This window comes from Pundamilia nyererei, unplaced genomic scaffold, assembly GCF_000239375.1.
Source record: "Pundamilia nyererei isolate P.nyererei 1_Seehausen unplaced genomic scaffold, PunNye1.0 scaffold00117, whole genome shotgun sequence".
NCBI lineage: Eukaryota > Metazoa > Chordata > Actinopteri > Cichliformes > Cichlidae > Pundamilia > Pundamilia nyererei.
In genome coordinates, this window is record NW_005187518.1 from 638,369 (window position 1) to 657,262 (window position 18,894).

At 43.6% G+C, this 18,894-nt stretch overlaps 1 protein-coding gene across 1 annotated transcript; it reads left to right on the forward strand.

The window, feature by feature from the left end:
• The first annotated feature begins 292 nt into the window (after positions 1-292).
• On the forward strand, positions 293-17,743 carry capn12 (calpain 12). The gene is made up of 22 exons (XM_005742119.1): positions 293-1,722; positions 2,558-2,627; positions 3,376-3,494; positions 8,035-8,168; positions 8,287-8,458; positions 8,530-8,613; positions 10,199-10,284; positions 10,380-10,457; positions 10,544-10,707; positions 10,798-11,066; positions 11,153-11,164; positions 11,266-11,339; positions 13,057-13,179; positions 14,106-14,142; positions 14,240-14,311; positions 14,412-14,457; positions 14,758-14,819; positions 15,126-15,194; positions 15,286-15,364; positions 15,748-15,864; positions 17,401-17,453; positions 17,534-17,743. The coding sequence occupies exons 1-22, from the start codon at positions 1,522-1,524 to the stop codon at positions 17,558-17,560; spliced, it is 2,148 nt and encodes a 715-aa protein (XP_005742176.1). The 5' UTR covers positions 293-1,521; the 3' UTR covers positions 17,561-17,743.
• The last annotated feature ends 1,151 nt before the right edge of the window (positions 17,744-18,894 follow it).

Sequence of the window (18,894 nt, forward strand, 5' to 3'; positions counted from 1 at the left end):
AAGGGTCCATATGGGTGAGGCAGCATCTCAAGACATTTAGGTCAGGATTTCAATTCAATTTTCTGTGAAGCAGGCTGGATTATTTTTGTTCCACCTCAGTTTCAGTGTCATAAAAGTTCCTCTAAAGGAAGATTTGTGCAGATAAAAGGCAAACATGTGATTATATATGGAAATGTCTCATATTTATGTTCTAGAAACAGGAGAAACATCACTTTAGTTCAGTGGTTTGTTTGCTTCCTTGATCCCTCCTGGAGCACATCCTCCAGATGAATGGAGTAACAAGTCTGTCTTTTTTATGTGTTTGCATCAATGCATGAAGTCTTTAATTGACAGGGAGTTTTTACACTTTATATAAATCAGGATCAAAATCAGCTTTATTTTCTTTGTCTACACATACAACAGAACAGACAAACAGACAATATGGACATAAATGTTTAAGTGCAGGCTGTTGAAAGAACTATAATATTGCCTTTTATTCCCTTATGTCACCTTTAGTTTTGTTGTTTTAAATAAAAACAGTACAGTGCACTATATAAAGCAGTGTCAAATTAAAGGAAAAGCCAACAGAAATCAATCAGCATGTGGCACCAGAGCAGCTTCGGGGCTCTCTCTTCATTCACCCTGATCTCCACAGAGGATCACTCTTCCACGGGGATGTTCTCACATTTTTTGGTATTTGATGATGAAAGCGCAGCATAAACTCTCCCGCAGGCCCAAAGGTGATCAGCTGGGTTTTCATCCTGGAAGAAGTCACTACTGCCATCACAGCTGAAATGTTTCATCATGAGAGGAAGCAGCTCAGAGCTGCTGCAGATCTTCTCACTGCGAGAGGTCAAAGATCAGGGGTTTTCTTTCAATTTGCCAATCCTCTTATATATCGCGTTTAGAGAGCTTTCAGTGAGTAAATCAGCTGTCACCATGAGTCCCGCAGTGATCTGTGGTGTGTCGTCCACTGGAGTGCACTGCCACCTAGCGCTGGCGTTGGAGAACTGACTGGGGTTTTCTCGGCATGCATGAACAACATGCTGGCCAAATCCAAACGTCCTTATTAGAGGTTTAAAATGATTCCTGTTGGTGTTTTGGGTCTCACTGGAAAGAAGCTTCCTGCACGCACGCGAACATAAACGTGCTGCAGTCACAGTTCTGGATGTTTTACAAAAAGCAAACAGAAACTTTTAAAGATTTGAAGTTTCTTCATAGTTTTTAGTGAAGTTTTGTGGCACTTGCTGAGTCCCTGCACAGACCGCTTTTCGTATCCCTTTTCGCATCTGTCTGCACTCTCAGCACGATGGACAATAAACTCCAGAGATCAAAGGCGCCCCTGGCACCGTGTTATTACTCCGACTCCCGCACCGAAGGCCCCCCGGGCGCCCCGCATACCTTTCCAGGCTGGGCAGAGCCGGGGAGGCGCTCCAGCAGCCCTCGCCTGATCCGGTGGGTGTGCGCTTTTTCTTTTACTGTATTTAAGCTCTCACATTTAGCATCTGATAGCATTTTTCTGACAGCGCACCCACTGACACGATGGCAACCAACAACGAGGCTCCTCTGGGCTCCACTGAGAACCCGATCAAGTTCAAGGACCAGGACTTTGAAACTCTCCAGGCAGAGTGTCTGAAGTCCGGCGTGCTGTTCTCTGATCCAACCTTTCCAGCGGAGCAGAAGTCCATCGGAACACCGGAAGACCCGGACCCTAAAAAGGCTATTCAATGGAAGAGACCCAAGGTGCGAAAGTTTGACCACTGACATGTTGTGCATGCGCATAAAGAGCCAGCGGTTTTGCGGAGGTTTAGGTGTTCGTGGGCTTATTTAGCATGATTCAAACAAAAACTATGGAGCTAAAGAAAGTTTCTCTGTTTTTCAGGTATGTGTTTCTAAATGTTCCCCCCACATTCTGCACATGAGCTCTCAGCAGCGCTGATGTGGGTGTAAACAGATTTAACCAGGTGTGTCACAGGTGTGGAAAAACCTTGAGAAGAAGGAGTTGAGAAAGAACGAAGTGAGGGAGAACTGGAAAAGGTTATACAAATCATCAAGAAAAGAGCCCAATGTCCATTCACATATCCTTAATCTAGTTTTATATTGACACCAAGTCACAAACTAACCAAGTACATGAACAAAGAAAAAGAGGTTTGGACTTCAAAAGTAATTTAAAAATATATATATTTTCCAGGGAAATCCTTGTAAAACAGGGCCACATAAATGATTCTGTAAAATGTCACATGACTTGGTGTTTTCAATTAAAATGTTCTTAAATGGTCAATCAGTGAAGTTATTCTATATATTGTTTGTTATTCTAAACATATCACCACCATCTTCCTCACAGAAATTAAGATTTGAGCACAAAAAACAAATACAAGAACTAGGCACCATCTGAAAAATGTCCTGTCATGGCCACAATGAGTTTATCACAGAGTCGGAAACTCTCCGGTAGAATTAGTGTAGGAAAGTCAAAGTTTAATGGCTTCTTAAAGAGGACGTGGGGATCGCAGGAGGTAAAACATTCATGGTTATAACAGCAGAGCTTGTAAATTGTGCTCTTTTTGTTCTGTTTCTGTAGGAAATCAGTAAGAACGCTGTGTTTGTCGAGGACACGACTGCAACCACTGATATCTGTCAGGGCCAACTTGGTGAGTACATCTGGAACAAGAACAATCTTTTTATCTGCCAGCTGTTTATTATCAATCCACAGGGATTGAGTGATGAAACCAGTCATGTTGAAATGTCTCAAACTGGGATTGCACAACACCCAGTTAAATGGATACAGGCGATTGAAGTAGCTGTACAACGGGGACAAACAGGCTCAGAGGGACCAAAACATCTAATGTGCAGCCAGAGGGAAAAGAGTCGTGTCTCTTTGTGGTCATCAAATCCTAAATCTGCTGGGGGTCGTTACCCCATTGAGCTGCAGCTTTATTAGCCTGCAGCATCAGCTAAAATATGCGTTTCTCAGTCTGTTTCCAATTTTGATGAATTACACGGCTGTTTTCTGCAAAACAGCAAACTCGTCCTCCACCTCTGGGATTTCTTCATTGATGATTTGTGTCGTCGGATGTGTGCGAGCATGTCACTGGCACAGATCAATTCCCCCTCCTCCTCCGCCTGCCTCTGTCTCCATGTCTACGTTTTGGGTTTCCTTTTAAGCTAAATCTCAGTCTGTGTTTTTCCATGATTTACACAGATGCTAACGGTTACTGCAACATCTGCAACACAGAACAGATGTTGGCTGCTGGAGAAGAATGTGGTTGATTACGTGTGTGATGGAGAGCTGCCAGTCTACCTAACATGAATGCGGGAGACCACCACCCTCTGAAATACTTAATAAATATAAAAAGTGATCACCTTTAAACTCGTCACACTCTTCTTCCTGTTTATCAGGTAACTGCTGGCTGCTGGCTGCCCTGTCCTGTCTGACTGCGCACCCCTCGCTCTTTATGAAGGTGGTGCCACCAAACCAAAGTCTGAGCGATCGTTACGCAGGGATCTTCCATTTCAAGGTAAGACCAGACTCTTTTTCTTACTAATGAGAAACAATGCTCACTCTTTCCCCCAAAACAGCATCTATATTATCCTCAATGCAAATTGCCCACAGGCAATTCAAGGGAGGCCTATTTGCCATGCTATTACGGAAGGCTAGCTTTCTTGGTCTGTGCAATTACCATCAGTAATGCGGGACATTTTAAGGTCGATGTGGACTGTAAACCAGCGTATACTGATTTAAGGTTTGACTCTCATCATCCACTGGAGCACAAACTGGGCGTTACATCAGGAAGTTACAACACAGAGCGAACACCATCCCCACAGACACAGCAACCAGGGAAGCAGCAGGAAGAACATCATGTCAAAGAGACCCCGATTAAATTTGGTTTATTGTGGCTGAACTTTTGTGAGCGCTGTGAAAGCACCCAAAGAAGAAAGCTCACTGCTCCCTAAGCAAAAGCCTTTGGTGATGCCTTATGTGTCAGGAGCATCAGAATAGCTGAGATGCATCTTTTCAAAACACTGTGTCTCTGTGGCATTCAAACCTCAAATCCCCACGCCAAAAACGGGTCCACCCCAAGTATTAGGTCGCTCAAAACAAACAGACTAATATAATTTTTGCAATTAAATGCCAAGACGATCGCTATGAATTATATTTTGTGGAAGCCAAACAACCTCCGGCAGGGCACAGAAGAGCTGCCCCATCAGGTCAGTACTCAACAGTCTGTTTACACCTGCAGGCCAGTGGCCACTCCTTCAGTGAGGATGTGCACATAGTGGAGAGAGGAACTCTCTGTGAGTGGTATTCACAGGCGTTAAACAACGGTCATGAAAATTTGCATATTAACAACCATGAAACTAACCTCACGGGCCATTGTTAGTCAGTGCTGCTGGTTTTGGTCATTACGTGTTTGTACTGGGAACTGAAGACGTGACTCAGACTGGTGAAAAGTTTCTCTGAGTACAGGTGAACGTGGATTACTGCAGTTTTAAGTCATATTTCATACAACGTGAAGCTCATTTTGTAAGTTATGGACACACATTGAACAGAGTATGCTTTATCTCCACTTATCTGGGGCCGGGTCATGGGGGCAGCAGCCTAAGTAGAGAAACCCAGACCTCCTTCTTCAAAGCCACCTCCTCCAGCTTGTCCGGGGGAACACCAAGGCGTTCCCAGGCCAGCCGAGAGATATAATCTCTACACCGTGCCCTGGGTTTGCCTGGGGGCCTACTCCTGGTGGGACATACCCGGAATCGCCCAGGAGGCATCCTTGTTAGATGCTCAAACCACCTCAACTGGCTTCTTGCAATGTGGAGGATCAGCGGCTCTACTCTGACCCCCACCTGATGGCTGAACTTCTCAGCCTATCTCTAAGGGAGAGGCCAGCCACTCATTGGAGGAAGCACATTTGTGTGCTTGTATCTGCGATCTTGTTTTTTTGGTCACTACCCACAGCTTGTGACCATAGGTGAGGGTCGGGACGTAGACTGCAAATTGAGAGCATCGCTTTTACGCTCAGCTCTCTCTTCACCATGATGGACCAGCACGACTCCATCTACTATCTCTGGTTCCCTTCTCCCGTCACTCGTGAAAAAGACCCCGAGATACTTAAACTCCTCCACTTGTCAGGAACTTGTCCCCGACCCGAAGTTGGCCGGGGACTTTAGTATAATCATGCAGAGGTTTCTCATGTCTGTTCATAAAACAGCATGAGGGTAATCGAGCAGCTCAAAGTTGACAGGACTCAACTAATCATTAGGCAACAGTGAGTACGTCCGTTTTTGCATACAGCTTGTGTTGTTGACAGCACAGATTTGACTTAAATTTGCAGATTTGCAGGCCCAGCGCTGTATCAAGTTGCTTTATTTGAAGACACGATCACGCATTCAGCCAAATCTGGAGCCAAAAGTGTCAATTAAAGTGTTTCCCCGAGTTTTTTTATTAAATCATTACACACAAAAACTTAGGTCATATTTCAGCATAGATGTACACAAAACACATCAGTCTGTGGCCCTCGAGCTAGTTCATCTGCTGGTTGTTCTTGCCAAAGTTTGTGGTCACATATCGTTTTGCACAACATAACACGAGACTAAAAGCTTTTTGTCTGGTCCTGCTTGAGCGCCTTTGAAGAACCATTTATTCTGACGAATGTGAGGCCTCCACAAACATAATTATATTTAGACGCCCCTTAAATTTAAGGACAGATTGCCTGAACTAATTTATATTTTATCTGATTTGGCTCTATCCTTTGAAATGTTTTCTGTGAGTTGTCTTTTTGGTAAGCTGCTGTGCCACGGCTCTGGTATTTATTGAAGGCAGCTAAGACACGTATCAACTCATCCTGGAGTCATTTCTGCACAAAGGCCTCCCAGCTTGAGGGAAACAAACATAAACCCAAATCTTTATCAGCTCATTAGAACTGGTGATTCTTATCTGGAGAGTTCAACACTTATTCTCTGGCTCTAACTTGCTCAGATCAATAAAATACCAATTTCATAGACACGTGAATCTTGCAAAAGCAGACACATCAGGAAGTGATTGTTTTGGCTCGAAGCTCTGGACCTTTAGAGACTGCCGTGGAGAATGTGGCGTGACTGAACAAGCAGGACGGAAGGACTGGAAACTGATTCTGCTCTGTCAGAGTAATTGGAGAGCAGTTCAGACATGCAGGTAGTGACTCCCCCGGGACACCTGTACACACACACACACCAGCCATGAACGACCAGTGTAAGCCTGCTTTCAGCTACTGTTGTGTACACACCGTTAACAGTATGGTACACACCTCGAGCCATGACCAGTAACGACCTGAAGAGCTGTTGTTTTTAAATTCTCCTTTATAAACCTTTTGAAGCTTCATATCTGGACAGCTGATAAGTCCCCTGATTGTTGAAGGCATAATATTAAATTATAGCATTAATTGAGGCAAGACGATCTTATCTACAGGCAACAACACACCAGTTTAAAGTGCTTTCCATTACTTAATTTAATCATCAATCATTAATTTTTCTCTGTAACTGACAAAGGTCACGTTAATCGAAACATTGTAAAAAAAAAAAAAAGTAATGTTGAGCGGGACAGTGTGCTTTCACAGAGATTATATTGTATTATTATTATATTTTTCTTCTCTCTATGAACCTGTCATTGATTCAGGTACGCTGAGTCTTCCTAAATTTGTTGCACGAGTTAATTTAGTCGTTGCAACAGTTCAGAATAATCTTACACTGGTCTTTGGTCATCTCCTTTGTGTTTAAAGCAGTCTGCTCGGCTCCCAGGGTTACTTGGACGTAAACTGACTGGTAGCTGACAAAAACTAAACTACTAACTGAAACATTTCAGTTATTCATCGATTTTCTTCAGCCTGCTAATTCAGGGTATTGTGGGGAGCAGATCTTACATGTGTGAACGGCAGGGTGGCCTCAACAGGCAACCGACATATCACAAGGCTACCACAGAGAGGCAGACAAATATTCACGCCTACAGTTTTTCACTAGTTAACCGAACGTGCACGTTTTTTGACTCTGGGAGGAAACTGCAATAACCAACGGGACATGGACAACACCCAAATTCTGGCCAGTGGATTGAAACCCATGACCTATTTGCTGTGAGACAACAGTGCTAACCACTGTACCACCACACTGCTTGCATTTCAGTTACCTGAAATGCAAATTAAGATAAGACTGAAAGCTAACTGAATTACTAACCAAGATGCTTAATAAGTTAAAATTTAGACAAAACAGCCACCCAGATGAGACTGATCCCCCCAAAGGGATTTGGGGTGGTGTCAGGACAGGACTATTTGCAAGTTAGCCAAACAGGTAACTACACTGTGGAGACATGCTAAGACTAGCGAAAACCAAGCTAAAGCTAAACATTTTTAAAACAATAAAACCAAACTGAAACAATTTTTATTTTGTTCTGCAAACTAACTGAAATTAAACTCAGAAGAATAAAAGTCAGTTTATCTCTCATTATTAAAAAAAAAAAGTTTCCAATATTCAGACTTTCTCTAGAAATACTCTGGGTCTAATGCGTCACCAGAAGTATCAAAGCTAACTTATCTGCTGAATATGATCACAAATTGCTTTGGAAATCTGAACTTTGCCAAGTTCTCTTTGTGAGGTTTGTTTTCTGTTGCAAAAAGGTCAAACAAAAGTGCAGAGCGTGCATGTTGTTTTACACAGAGGGACGGTAAGCCTAGAGCATTTACATAGACTAGTTTTCCATCTCAGAACACTGTGTAATAAAAAATGACTCGTACATCAACATGAGAGATTACATGGAGACAGAATACGGCAGTATGGAGCCTTTCACTCAGTGAGGTCAGCCTGACACAGACAAACTGCAGTCTAAAGGTGGGGGTGTTGTGCATCGCTAATAGTTTGTTTCTACTGACCCCAGCTGGCCAAAAGAAATCAGTTGATTCTAATGTTCACGTTCTCATTCAGTTTTCCTCCTCATTACAGTTCCTCCTGACTCATTACATCCTCTCCTCCTCTCTTCTCACGTCTCCCTCTTCTGTCGCCGTCTCTCTCTCTCTCTCTCCTCCCTCTGTGCAGTTCTGGCAGTATGGTGAGTGGGTGGAGGTGGTTGTGGATGACAGGCTGCCAGTACGCGAAGGCCGTCTGCTCTTCAGCTACTCTCGCACCCGCAATGAGTTTTGGAGCGCCCTGGTGGAAAAGGCCTATGCCAAGTCAGTTTCCACAACCAGCATATGTTTCTGGGTTGTAATGTCTGAGATCACCCACTCCTTTCCTGTCTGTGTTATGTCGCTAACAGAGATAGCCACTTTTCTCACCTCCCATATGTAGGTTAATCGGATCTTACGGGAGCCTGAAGGGAGGCAACATTTCAGAGGGGATGGAGGACTTCACTGGAGGCATCGCCCGCTCGCTGGAGATCTCTTCTCGTACCCCTCGAGTCCTCTGGAGGTCCTTGGCTGCTGCTCTGTCGCGAGGGAGCCTGCTCAGCTGCTTCATCCAGGTACACTCAGCACCAAACTCAAGATGTTGACACTCACGCACGTGGATGTTAACCTGTGTTTGTCTTCACAGGCCAAGAGCGCCTCAGATATCGGCAAGGTGACAGGAGAGGGGCTGATAAAGGGCCATGCCTACGCCATAACTGACGCTGACAAGGTATCACGAAGATGAGTTTCATTAGTGAGCACAATTTTCACGCTATCTCACATTATATCATTTTATTCTAAGCTGATGAAATTTATTGTGACAATAAATGTAATCTCATTTATATTTCATGTCTCCTTATTGTAACTTGACTGGATTTCATCCTATCTTGGAATGTAATTGACTCATAATCCATCGTCTAATCTTGCGTCAAATTAAAAAAAAGATCAAGTGGAACGAGAGCACTCAGAGAGCGCAACTACCTCCAAGGGCTAAACAAAAACTTTAATGTTTTTTGATGTTTTTTGTTAGGTGTGGCTGTGTGCAGGCAGGAATTGGACCCAAAGTGCAGACTCCGGAGACAGAACTTAAACAAAAACAGCTTTAATGCTGAACGCAACATGACATAACTAGAAAAACTCAAAATAAACTTACACCGGTGGACAGGCAAAACACACAGCAAAATAACCGGTAGATCGCGACACAGACACAGAGAAACACAGGGCTTAAATACACAGAGGGAGCAATCAGGGAATGGGTAACAGGAGGGAAACACAGCTGGGACAAATCAGAACTGACGAGACCAAAGAAGCGTAAACTGAACACACTGAGATAAGACACAGACCTTCAAAGTAAAACAGGAAACGCATAACACAGACTGAACAAAGACACAGGCTCATAAGCAGGCACTGCAAAGGGAACAAAGACGTGGGAACAGGGCAGACACAAACACTGACTGAACACGGGGATATAGGAACTTAAGATACACATAGACACGAACTAGACAAGGGGATGCAGGTGATAGGGGAGACAGAGCAACTAAAGAAGACAGAGACATAAGCCATAAGATAGAACCCAAAGAAACCAAAAACTAGACAGTATAAATAATATCATAAACTCAAAAACCCTGGGTCGACGACCCAGGCATCCTAACAGTTTTTATTACAACATGCTGATGCTGGCGTCACCGAGACGTCGCAGGGCGTCGTATTGAAAACATAAAAAGGTTGTTGTACAGCTCTCTCCATGTCCTTTCATACGATATGTTACTCGATATGGTTTCTTGAAATTTTTCTCAAGGTCAACTTTGATCTTGGGTGCTAACAGTGAAGGTCGAACTCAAATGCTTAGCCAACCTTGGTATTCATGTCCCTCAAGGCCTAGAATATTGTGAAGTTTGAAGACGATCCTCCAAACTTGTGGGTAATATAAAGTTTTTACTGATTTTCACCTAAATTAAACCAACTCAAGCTGTTATTGGTATCTACCATCACACAAAATTTAAAAACGATATCTTGAAAACTGTGGATGCTAGACTGCTAACAAGCAGACAGACAAACAAATGGGACTGATTACAGAACAATCAACTTTATTGTAATTTAATGTCTGTCAGTCTACTATGATCTGTTCTTGTAAACAGACTAGATCTTACACAGCACTTTCATAGTCTGATCATTTTTTTCATGGAATTATACATTTTAAGACTTTTTCTCGAATCTTGATGTAAATAACAACATAGTGAAAAATTATCCTTTCAAAATAAGACTTCATGTGTGTTTTATAAGCTTCTTTTTTGTTGTTGTTGTTTAAATTTTAGTTGACAAAACCATCAGATGAGATTTTGCTGCTGAGGCTGAGAAACCCCTGGGGTTTTATCGAATATTGCGGACCCTGGAGTGACAAGTGAGTGTGCATGTTACACAAAGAGAGCACGCCCACTCGCAGTTTACAGAACATCCACGGATGTCGAGTTTGTCTCTGCGTGTGCGTGACTGCAGGGGGAAAGAGTGGGAGAACGTGGACCCGACAGAGAAGGAAAGGATCGAGGTGAAATGCGTTGAAGACGGAGAGTTCTGGTAAGAAGAAGAAACATAAAACTTAAACCAGTGAATAAATCTCTTGTGGCTTTAAGAGCTCTGATGCGAGTAGCCGTCTCTGTTAGGATCAGTGCCGAGGACTTCTCCAACCTCTTTGATGTTGTGGAGCTCTGCAGCGTCAATCCAGACTCTTATGATGAAGAAAGCACACCTGCCAGCTGGGCCATCACCGAACACGAAGGCTGCTGGCTGCTGGGGAGTTCTGCTGGCGGTAGCCGCAAATATAACAGTACGGTTCAAATCTGGATCACTGTTCATTCAAGCTTTACTGGGATCCTTTCTGTTGCCAGATGTTGCTGTCTCTGCTTTTCCCCCCCAGAAACATTCTGGAAAAATCCCCAGTATACGCTGGTCCTCAAAGAGAAGGACGAGAATGAGGATGAGGACGATGACGACGACGTGGGGGACGATGGCGAGGATGGCGATGATGAAATGGAAGATCCGACTGTGACCCCAGATCCGAAGAAGAGAGCCGAGAAGCAGAAGCAGAAAGTCAAACGTTGCACGGTGCTGGTGGAGCTGCTGCAGAAAAACCGAAGGCAGAGGGATAAACTCAACTTCCTGCACATCGCCTTTCACATCTATAAGGTGCCATATTTATCCAGCTTTAACGTTTCAGCATCTTAACTCTTTTTCTTGACACACTCATGTGACTCATTCTTTGTTTTTTCCAGGTTCTTTCTGAGGTAAATATCTACCAATTATCAATAATTTATATAAAATCAAATTAACATGAGAACTATTTTCATTTCTCAGTAACTGTTTATTTTTTTTCACATAACTGCAGAACACTTGTCTGGACCGCAGCTTCTTTATGAAGAATCGCCCAGCGTGTCGTTCTGGGAAGTACAAAGCTCAAAGGTATAAGATGAAACTATGAAGAGACTGCATGTTGCTCTTTCAAACACAAAGAGAGCTACGCGTTCACACGATGATCCCAACAGCTGCAGATCCTGATGCTGTGGTGAATGTTTGAGACACTTTTAGACGTAATTTTGAGTAATACCTGAGCTAACTCTGAAGTTAATTTTTATGTAAGAGAATTTTGTCATCTTTTGCTGAGTTCTTGCTGAGTTCTTGCTGAGTTCTTGCTGAGTTCTTGCTAACTTTGAACAGAAAAGAGATTTTAAAAACAACAACAACAGAAAATCAGTCAGCCAGAGCAGCTACAGTCTGTATCATATGCTCAAAACCGTTAAGGGAAGACTCGATTATTAAAGTGTAACACACAGTTAGTTAAACTTAAGGGAGATCGGTCTGTCCAGTCAGGAAACAGAAACCATTCCCTTTCACCTGCTTTGGAGCAAATGAAAATGACAGCAGATGCACTGGAGAGGCAACAGGACAACATTCAAAATTACTTTGAAGGTGATGACCATTGCTCTCTCCTCATCCCTCCTGAGTGATTTTCTCCAGGTTTGCTTTTTGCTAGTGTCTTTGTCACGACTGGTAACATGATACAGTACCTGCAGCGCATGCAGCTTGCACAGATACTCAATGATGGCACATCAAGAGTGTGGAGGAATACCAAAAGATGAGGAGAGACCGACATGTCCATAGATGGGCATCAACCAGCCCCGGGACTGGTATCTGCTTGATGGTGCATTGAGGAACAGAAGCACTACCAGAATGCCTGTGCTCCAGACCAGTTCACCGGAGAGCACCACTGGTCTCGTTGCCTCTTCACATTTTGATATTTGTCATGTCCACTCCAGATTTGTGTCTCTTACCTGGACTAGTTGATCTGGACTGTCCTGGTCCTGATCCGGTCCTGATCCGGTCCTGATCACTCTACTACTACGAGGAATCCATCACGCTCTTTTCTGAGCTGAGTGGCTTGTCATATTTCAGGCCTGCTTGAAATATGAATATTCAGGCCAGAACATAGTGACTGAGTGTGGTGGTCTCTGCCAGGTGACTCTTGGAAAAACCTGAAACCTCTTGTGGTCAAACCATATCTTCATTTATGATATACTGAGGTGTCAAAACTTGTCATTAAGCCTACAATGGAGGTTGTCAAATGCCGCCTTTATCGGGGGAAAGAGTTAAAGGAGGTCTGACCCTGAAACTACACTTATGAAGTCTGTTTCTGACAGTTTGGTCAGGATGTGGGCATCCTGCTGGGGATAATTTTGTTGAGCTCCTGGTTGTCTTCACAAAAAGGAGTATATACTGGTACTGCTGCTGCCTTGATGTCGTTCTATGGTTCTTTCCAGCTCTCCTCATCTCCTCCATACTTGTGTGAGTGTGCTGGTAGAAACAGTAAATATGGATGTGCCATTCTGGAGAAGCTATGTGAAGCAGGTGCAGGTACAGTGACAGGAACAGGGGATGGTCTTGTTGTTGCCTCTCCGACAGACGCTGTGTGATTTCCAAAGCAGGTGAAATACATTCACAGTGGTTTATGCTTCCTAGAAGGGACCAACAGGGAAGTTTATCTGACTTTGTGTTTTACTGTGATGATCGAGTGGTCGATCATCACCTTAATGTTTTTGAACAGGGTATGTGTGACATGTTTTGTGCATAGAATCGTTTAGCTTATTTGTTACAATCAGTAAACATGCTGTTTGTCCTGCAGAGGTGTGTGGAGAAAGATGCGCCTGGATCCAGGTACTTACGTCATTGTGGTATCCACCTACCGACCCAACATCCCTGGAGAGTTCTTCGTCCGCACTTTCTCCAAGATTGGAAACACTCTCGAGTAAGATGGAGGAAATTTAGCTTTCATTCCCCAAAAGATTCCAAAGCAAGGATAAAGAAAAACTTTCTGCATAGTCTGATGTCAGAAAACAGAAAAAAAAACTACCTCTGATAGCATGTGTGAATTATTACCGCTGTGTGTGCGTCTCCCTGCGTCTGCACTCGTCATAGATATTCTGTCAAATTATAAACTCACTTCCCGAGGGCTCAGCTGCACGCCTGAATCACCTGCCGCAACACTCACACTGAACAGCACAGTCATAGTCACCCACACTTCCCTGTACCTATCAGAGGCTGAATTATATGTTAAATATAAAACACTGCAAGCAGCTTATAAAACAAGCTGGCACCATACCAATACCCTGTGGAAAAAAAAGCTATTTTAGCCTGATGTAAATTAAACTGTGAAGTACTTGTAGTAATGCACTGTTTTCTTGTATACTGCCTGATGTTAGAGGTTTTGGGGAAACTTTTTATCCCATAACAAAAGGCCAGCTCAAAAAAAATAAAGTACGATTGCTGGTCATAGATTAGAGGCCTTGTGCAACCACGCTGACGCGTTCAGGTGTGTGTTTATGCAATTAAATCTGCACACGCTCAGTTTGAATGAGTCAAAAAAAATGATGAAGTTTCCTGCAGGAGTATTAACAGTAGAGACCCCGAAGTCCAGGAATACCTATATTTCTATCAGGTTACATAAGATAATAACAGGCGTGCAGGCGCTTTGCAGTCATTATGCATTGTGAGTCATTTTTTGGCTTTCGACCAAGGAGAAATTAGACTGCTGGACCTCTGATTGTTATAGTATTGCTAAAGCTACTTAAGTAGCCTAAAGTATCTTAGTGCTTTACTGCAGTTATTTTTGTGCAAATGAGTCAGCCAGATTTTTTACAACTACAACAATCTGACATGGCCTCTGTGTTCCAGGACTCAAGACTTTGCCTGCACCTCCAGCTTCTCACAAGTGAGTTCACAGACTTCTTCAGTACACATTACAGTACTAGATGCTAACAGGTGCTAAAAGCTGTAGTATGTTTATGTTTGTTTTGTTTTTCTATCAGGTGATGACCGCTCCTGTCTCCTCAAAGGATCAAGAGAGAGTGGAGATGACTTTTGACAAGCAGGCTGGCCTAGTAAGAATCATAGCACTCAAACACTTCAGGCTCACAAAGTAAAGAAAGCTTTGAAGCTTTTTAAAAAAAAATCTGTTTCTCAACTGTGTCTTGCGTGCAGGATGACAGGCTGAACGTCAAAGACATCATGAAGCTGTTCAACTCAGGTCAGAGCATCCACTGCATTACCAGAAGTCAGTTGTAGTAGTGTCTGTATTTATGTGTAATACCTACAGTGGCCACCAGATGGGAGCAAAGCAGCTCCTTCATAGGTTTGAACAGTGCAGCCACAGAGGTCGCCAGTCTAGACAGAGGCTCATACACAGTCAGATGAAGTAAATTGAACTCAGTTGAGTAATGAAAAGTGACGACACTTGTCCTCACCTTCACCTTTCCTCTGCTAGATCCAATTTAAACCCTTGTTTTCTCCCTCTCCATCAATCTGTGCCTTTCTTCCCTAATCACAGTTCTTGAGAAAGATTACCATCTGCCTTTGGAGACGTGCAGAGAGCTCATCTTTGGAGAGGATGTATCCTTTTGTCCTCAGTTTATTCTTTAACATCACTCGCATACCAGTCTTTTTGCTTGCGGTGCACTGCGATCCTTGCTGACACCGTCTGCGCTGTAGGCACGTCCTCGTGTTCTTCACGTTACAGCTGCAGCTGTTAGAAAACAGACTGACCTTTGCTGGTTTCACGCTTCCTCGGGGCAGACGCTTGCTGACTTCTGCAGCTGAGTCATTGTTTCACCCTGCTGTTCACTATCGCGCTCCTTCCTTATAACTTTATCTCTCTGTCTTCTGTCCTGTTGAGATGTCCTTAAACTCTGCTGGCAGACTAAAGGGCGCTGCGCTCTCAGCCGTGAGCAAGCAGGAACCCTGCTGGCCAGTGTGCGCAATCTGCAGGTACAGCTCAGTCTGTGCGCACATGTGTGTGTCTGTGTGTGTGTGCGGATGAGAGTCATGTCAGTGTTACTGATGCTGCTCTGTTTTTCAGTCCATCTTTTCTCAGTTTGATGAGGATTCTTCTGGAAGCATGAGCCGCTTTGAACTCAGCTCAGCACTGCAGGCTGTTGGTATGCACACACACACACACGCGCACACACACACACACACACACACACACTCATTTTCATATCTTAGTGAGGACATCTAATTGACATTAGGCTTTCCCTAGTTGTTTACTCTAACCCTAGCCCCTATCCATCAAAAATGAATGCCTAACCTTTAGACTAAACCTAACCGTAACCTAATTATAACCCTGACACTAAAACTGCATTTTGAGCCTCAAAAATGCCTTCAAACTTGTGAGGACGGGCATTTTGTCCCCATAAGTGACTGGTGGTCACCACAAGTATAGTGACATGCCAGATTTCTGTCCTCAAAAAGATGTCTAAACATGTACACACACACACACACACAGTTTGGGTTTACACCTTCGCTCTTCCCTGTTTTCCAGGATTCCAGTGCGATAACAAGGTGGTTGAGCTGCTGTCTGAGCGGTTCACATCTGGAGAGCTGGACATGCCCTTCCACGGCTTTTTGTCATGTGTCACCAGGCTGCGCAAGCTTTTTGGTAACACACACAAACACACACTTGTGTGTGCATCTATCATTCATGTGCACTCTACTGTGCTATGTTAGCGCATCCATTACTGTTATTGTGCACAACTAATACAACTCAGTGCAATCAGGCATGTAGACACGGTCAAGATGACCTGCTGAAATCCAAACTGAGCATCAGAATGGGGGAAGATTTTTGCTGGTAGTGTATTTGAGAAACCGTTCATGTACTGAGCGTTTCCAAAAAAAAAAAAAAACACCTCTAGGGTTTACAGAGAATGGTTCAAAAAAGGGAAAATATCCAGTGAGCAGCAGTTCCCTGCGTGAAAATACCTTGTTGATATAAGAGGTAAGATGAAAATGGACAGATCGGTTCAAAATGACAGGACAGTAACTTAAATAACCACTTGTTACCACACTGAGAGCCCCTCTGTAAACTAAGGCTACAATTCTCACAGGCTCAACAAGGCTAGACAGAAGTTTGGAAAAATGTTGCCTGGCCTAATGCATCTTGATTTCTGCTGCAACATTAAGATAGTATGGTCACAGTTTGGAGTAAACGTCATGAAAGTATGGATCCATCCTGCATTGTACATCTATTCCTTATTGGTTCTCAGAGAAATTTAGAATTCAGCTTAAAACCCTGTCATTAACATATGTAGCCAACATGGACAGGCTTATATATCAGAGCCACTGAGCCACGTTCTTCAATTGCGATCACACTTTTTAGGCTGTTGGCTTTCACCCATTATTTTTGGCCTATTGCTCCACTGCCTAATCACACAAATCCAGGTGTGAAAACGGGTGTGGGTCACAATCAGCCAAGGTTTCGGGTGAACCCGCTGGGAGACCTTGCTCCACCTTACCACATGACTAACTCAGAACAAATGCTCCGAGATTTGAGTGGGCGTTAAGGCGTCTGGGAAGGGATGTCAAAACTCTATTACAAATGGCAGACAGTTGGTGTTGCAAGCCACCCCCTCACTTCAAAGAGGGTTGTTCACTCCTCTTTCTACTGATGGTTGCTTTTAGAAGGATAACACATCATGTCATAAAGCTCAAATCATAGAGCGCCTTTGGGATGCGATGGCCCAGGAGATTCACATCATGTATGTGCAGCCGACAAATAGCACCTTGTTGAGTTCGGGCCATAAAAAAATTTAAGGGGTTGTCAAGGAAGTAGAGGTCCAACGTGGTAAAAGTAAAGTGTACCTGATGAAGTGTCCAGTAAAATTAGAATATCTTCTTTTTTATTTATATATCAAGTGATGGTTCAATTAAGAAAAGCCCAGTTAACTTACAGTGTACCTCCGCATGGCAATCATGCTTGTATAATGAAATAAGAAAAATTTTTAATAAATAGAAACATTAATGAATTAGTTAAAAACAAAAAGAACAAACAAGATATCAGCTATCGTGCCAGATGCCCTGATGTAAGTACTTGGTCTCAACTTGGCCACCTCAGTGAAAACCATCTGGCTCTGATGAGTCGAGTGTTGAGCCTCTGCAAATATATCACATGCAGTCATCTCCTCCCCTTTTCCCCCAGCTCTGTATGAGTCTGAGACCAGCCAGGAGGTGAAAGACAGAGGGATCAACTCTGTGAGTATCAAACATGCTCGGTTATGCACTGACCCCGGACCTGAACAGGCTTTTCATTTTCTGCTCGTGTCAATCCGCAGTGGCTGCTTCAGTTTCTGACAGTGTGACGGCGTTTCATGAAAAGCTGTTCCACACGGACCCCGATGAGCTACCGGAGAAATATGAGAGAAGCTGCTCTCGCTTGCTGTGCTGTTGTATTCTTGCATTCTTGCTTAACTGAGTAGTCCTACAATTTGTAATCAAATCCAGTTATGTTACTCCACATGTAATAAAAGCAGTTTTAGAACCGATATGTCCTCCGTGCTTTTGTCTTTTGCGTCAAACAGCGAAAAAAAATGTTTTAAAAAGCTCTCACTTCCCTCTTTCAGAACATAAAAGTGTCAAAATGATTTTGAAATGGCAAAAGAAAATATGTTTCTAATTCTTACAATTGAATTAAATGGTACAGATGACTTCAATTACCCACATGGTGAAAAGAAAAACACACTTCAACCCCAACACCTTACTCATCCACTCACACACAAGCGTACCCTGAGATATATGCACTTATTAACACACACACACATTCAGAGCGAGTACTGCCTGCCCCACCGAGGGTGTGAGGGTGATGTCTCAGCTACACGCACCATCTCTATTCTTATCACACTGACGCCACGTACAGCGTCAACACACATTCGCCCCCTCCTCCACTACGTTCCCTTACTCCCTCCATCCATCCCTCACCCTTTCTCCACCCTCCTGTTCTCTCTAGTAAGTGTCTGAGTCTCACAATCTGCATCCTCCTCCTCCTGCTGGTACATGCTGGCTGCTCTCACTCTCTCTCTCTCAAACACACACACAGGTGCGCACACACTCATGCGCATGCAAGCGAGCAAATGTCCTTTCTACACATGCTGCTATTAATAGCCCCTTTACTCACACACCACCTCCTGTTCATCCTTAGGTGAGTACACACAGGTTGCCCTCGGCAACCGTCCATTTACATTGTGATAGAGAGAGGAGGCGACAAAAGCAAGGGAGAGGAGAGAGGCAGACAGGAAGGACCCATAGAGAGTGGTTCTTACGATTGCTCTCTGTGTACGGCCTCTTCTTCACCAACACCTACTTTATATAGTTATTTATTTATTTTCCTACTTTCAAACCGTGTGGCTTCCTCTTATCTGAGTGTTTTTATCCTGGAGAGGGTTTATAAAACAAGCAACAAGAATCAAAACTGAGAGCGTGCAGCCAGGTTTGCAGCTTCTGGAGCCTGCAGTGAGGCACAATGGTGCAAAACGACATTGTGCTAACAGAAAGACGATGTGTCATGCTGATGTTTCGCAGAAAAGTGAGAGAAAAACTTCATTTAGTTTGTAAAGAATGAATCAGGCAGAAGCTGATGGTTACTGAGTCCTTCAGCAGCACTGCATGTACCTGGGAATGGTTATTTTTTTTGAGGTTT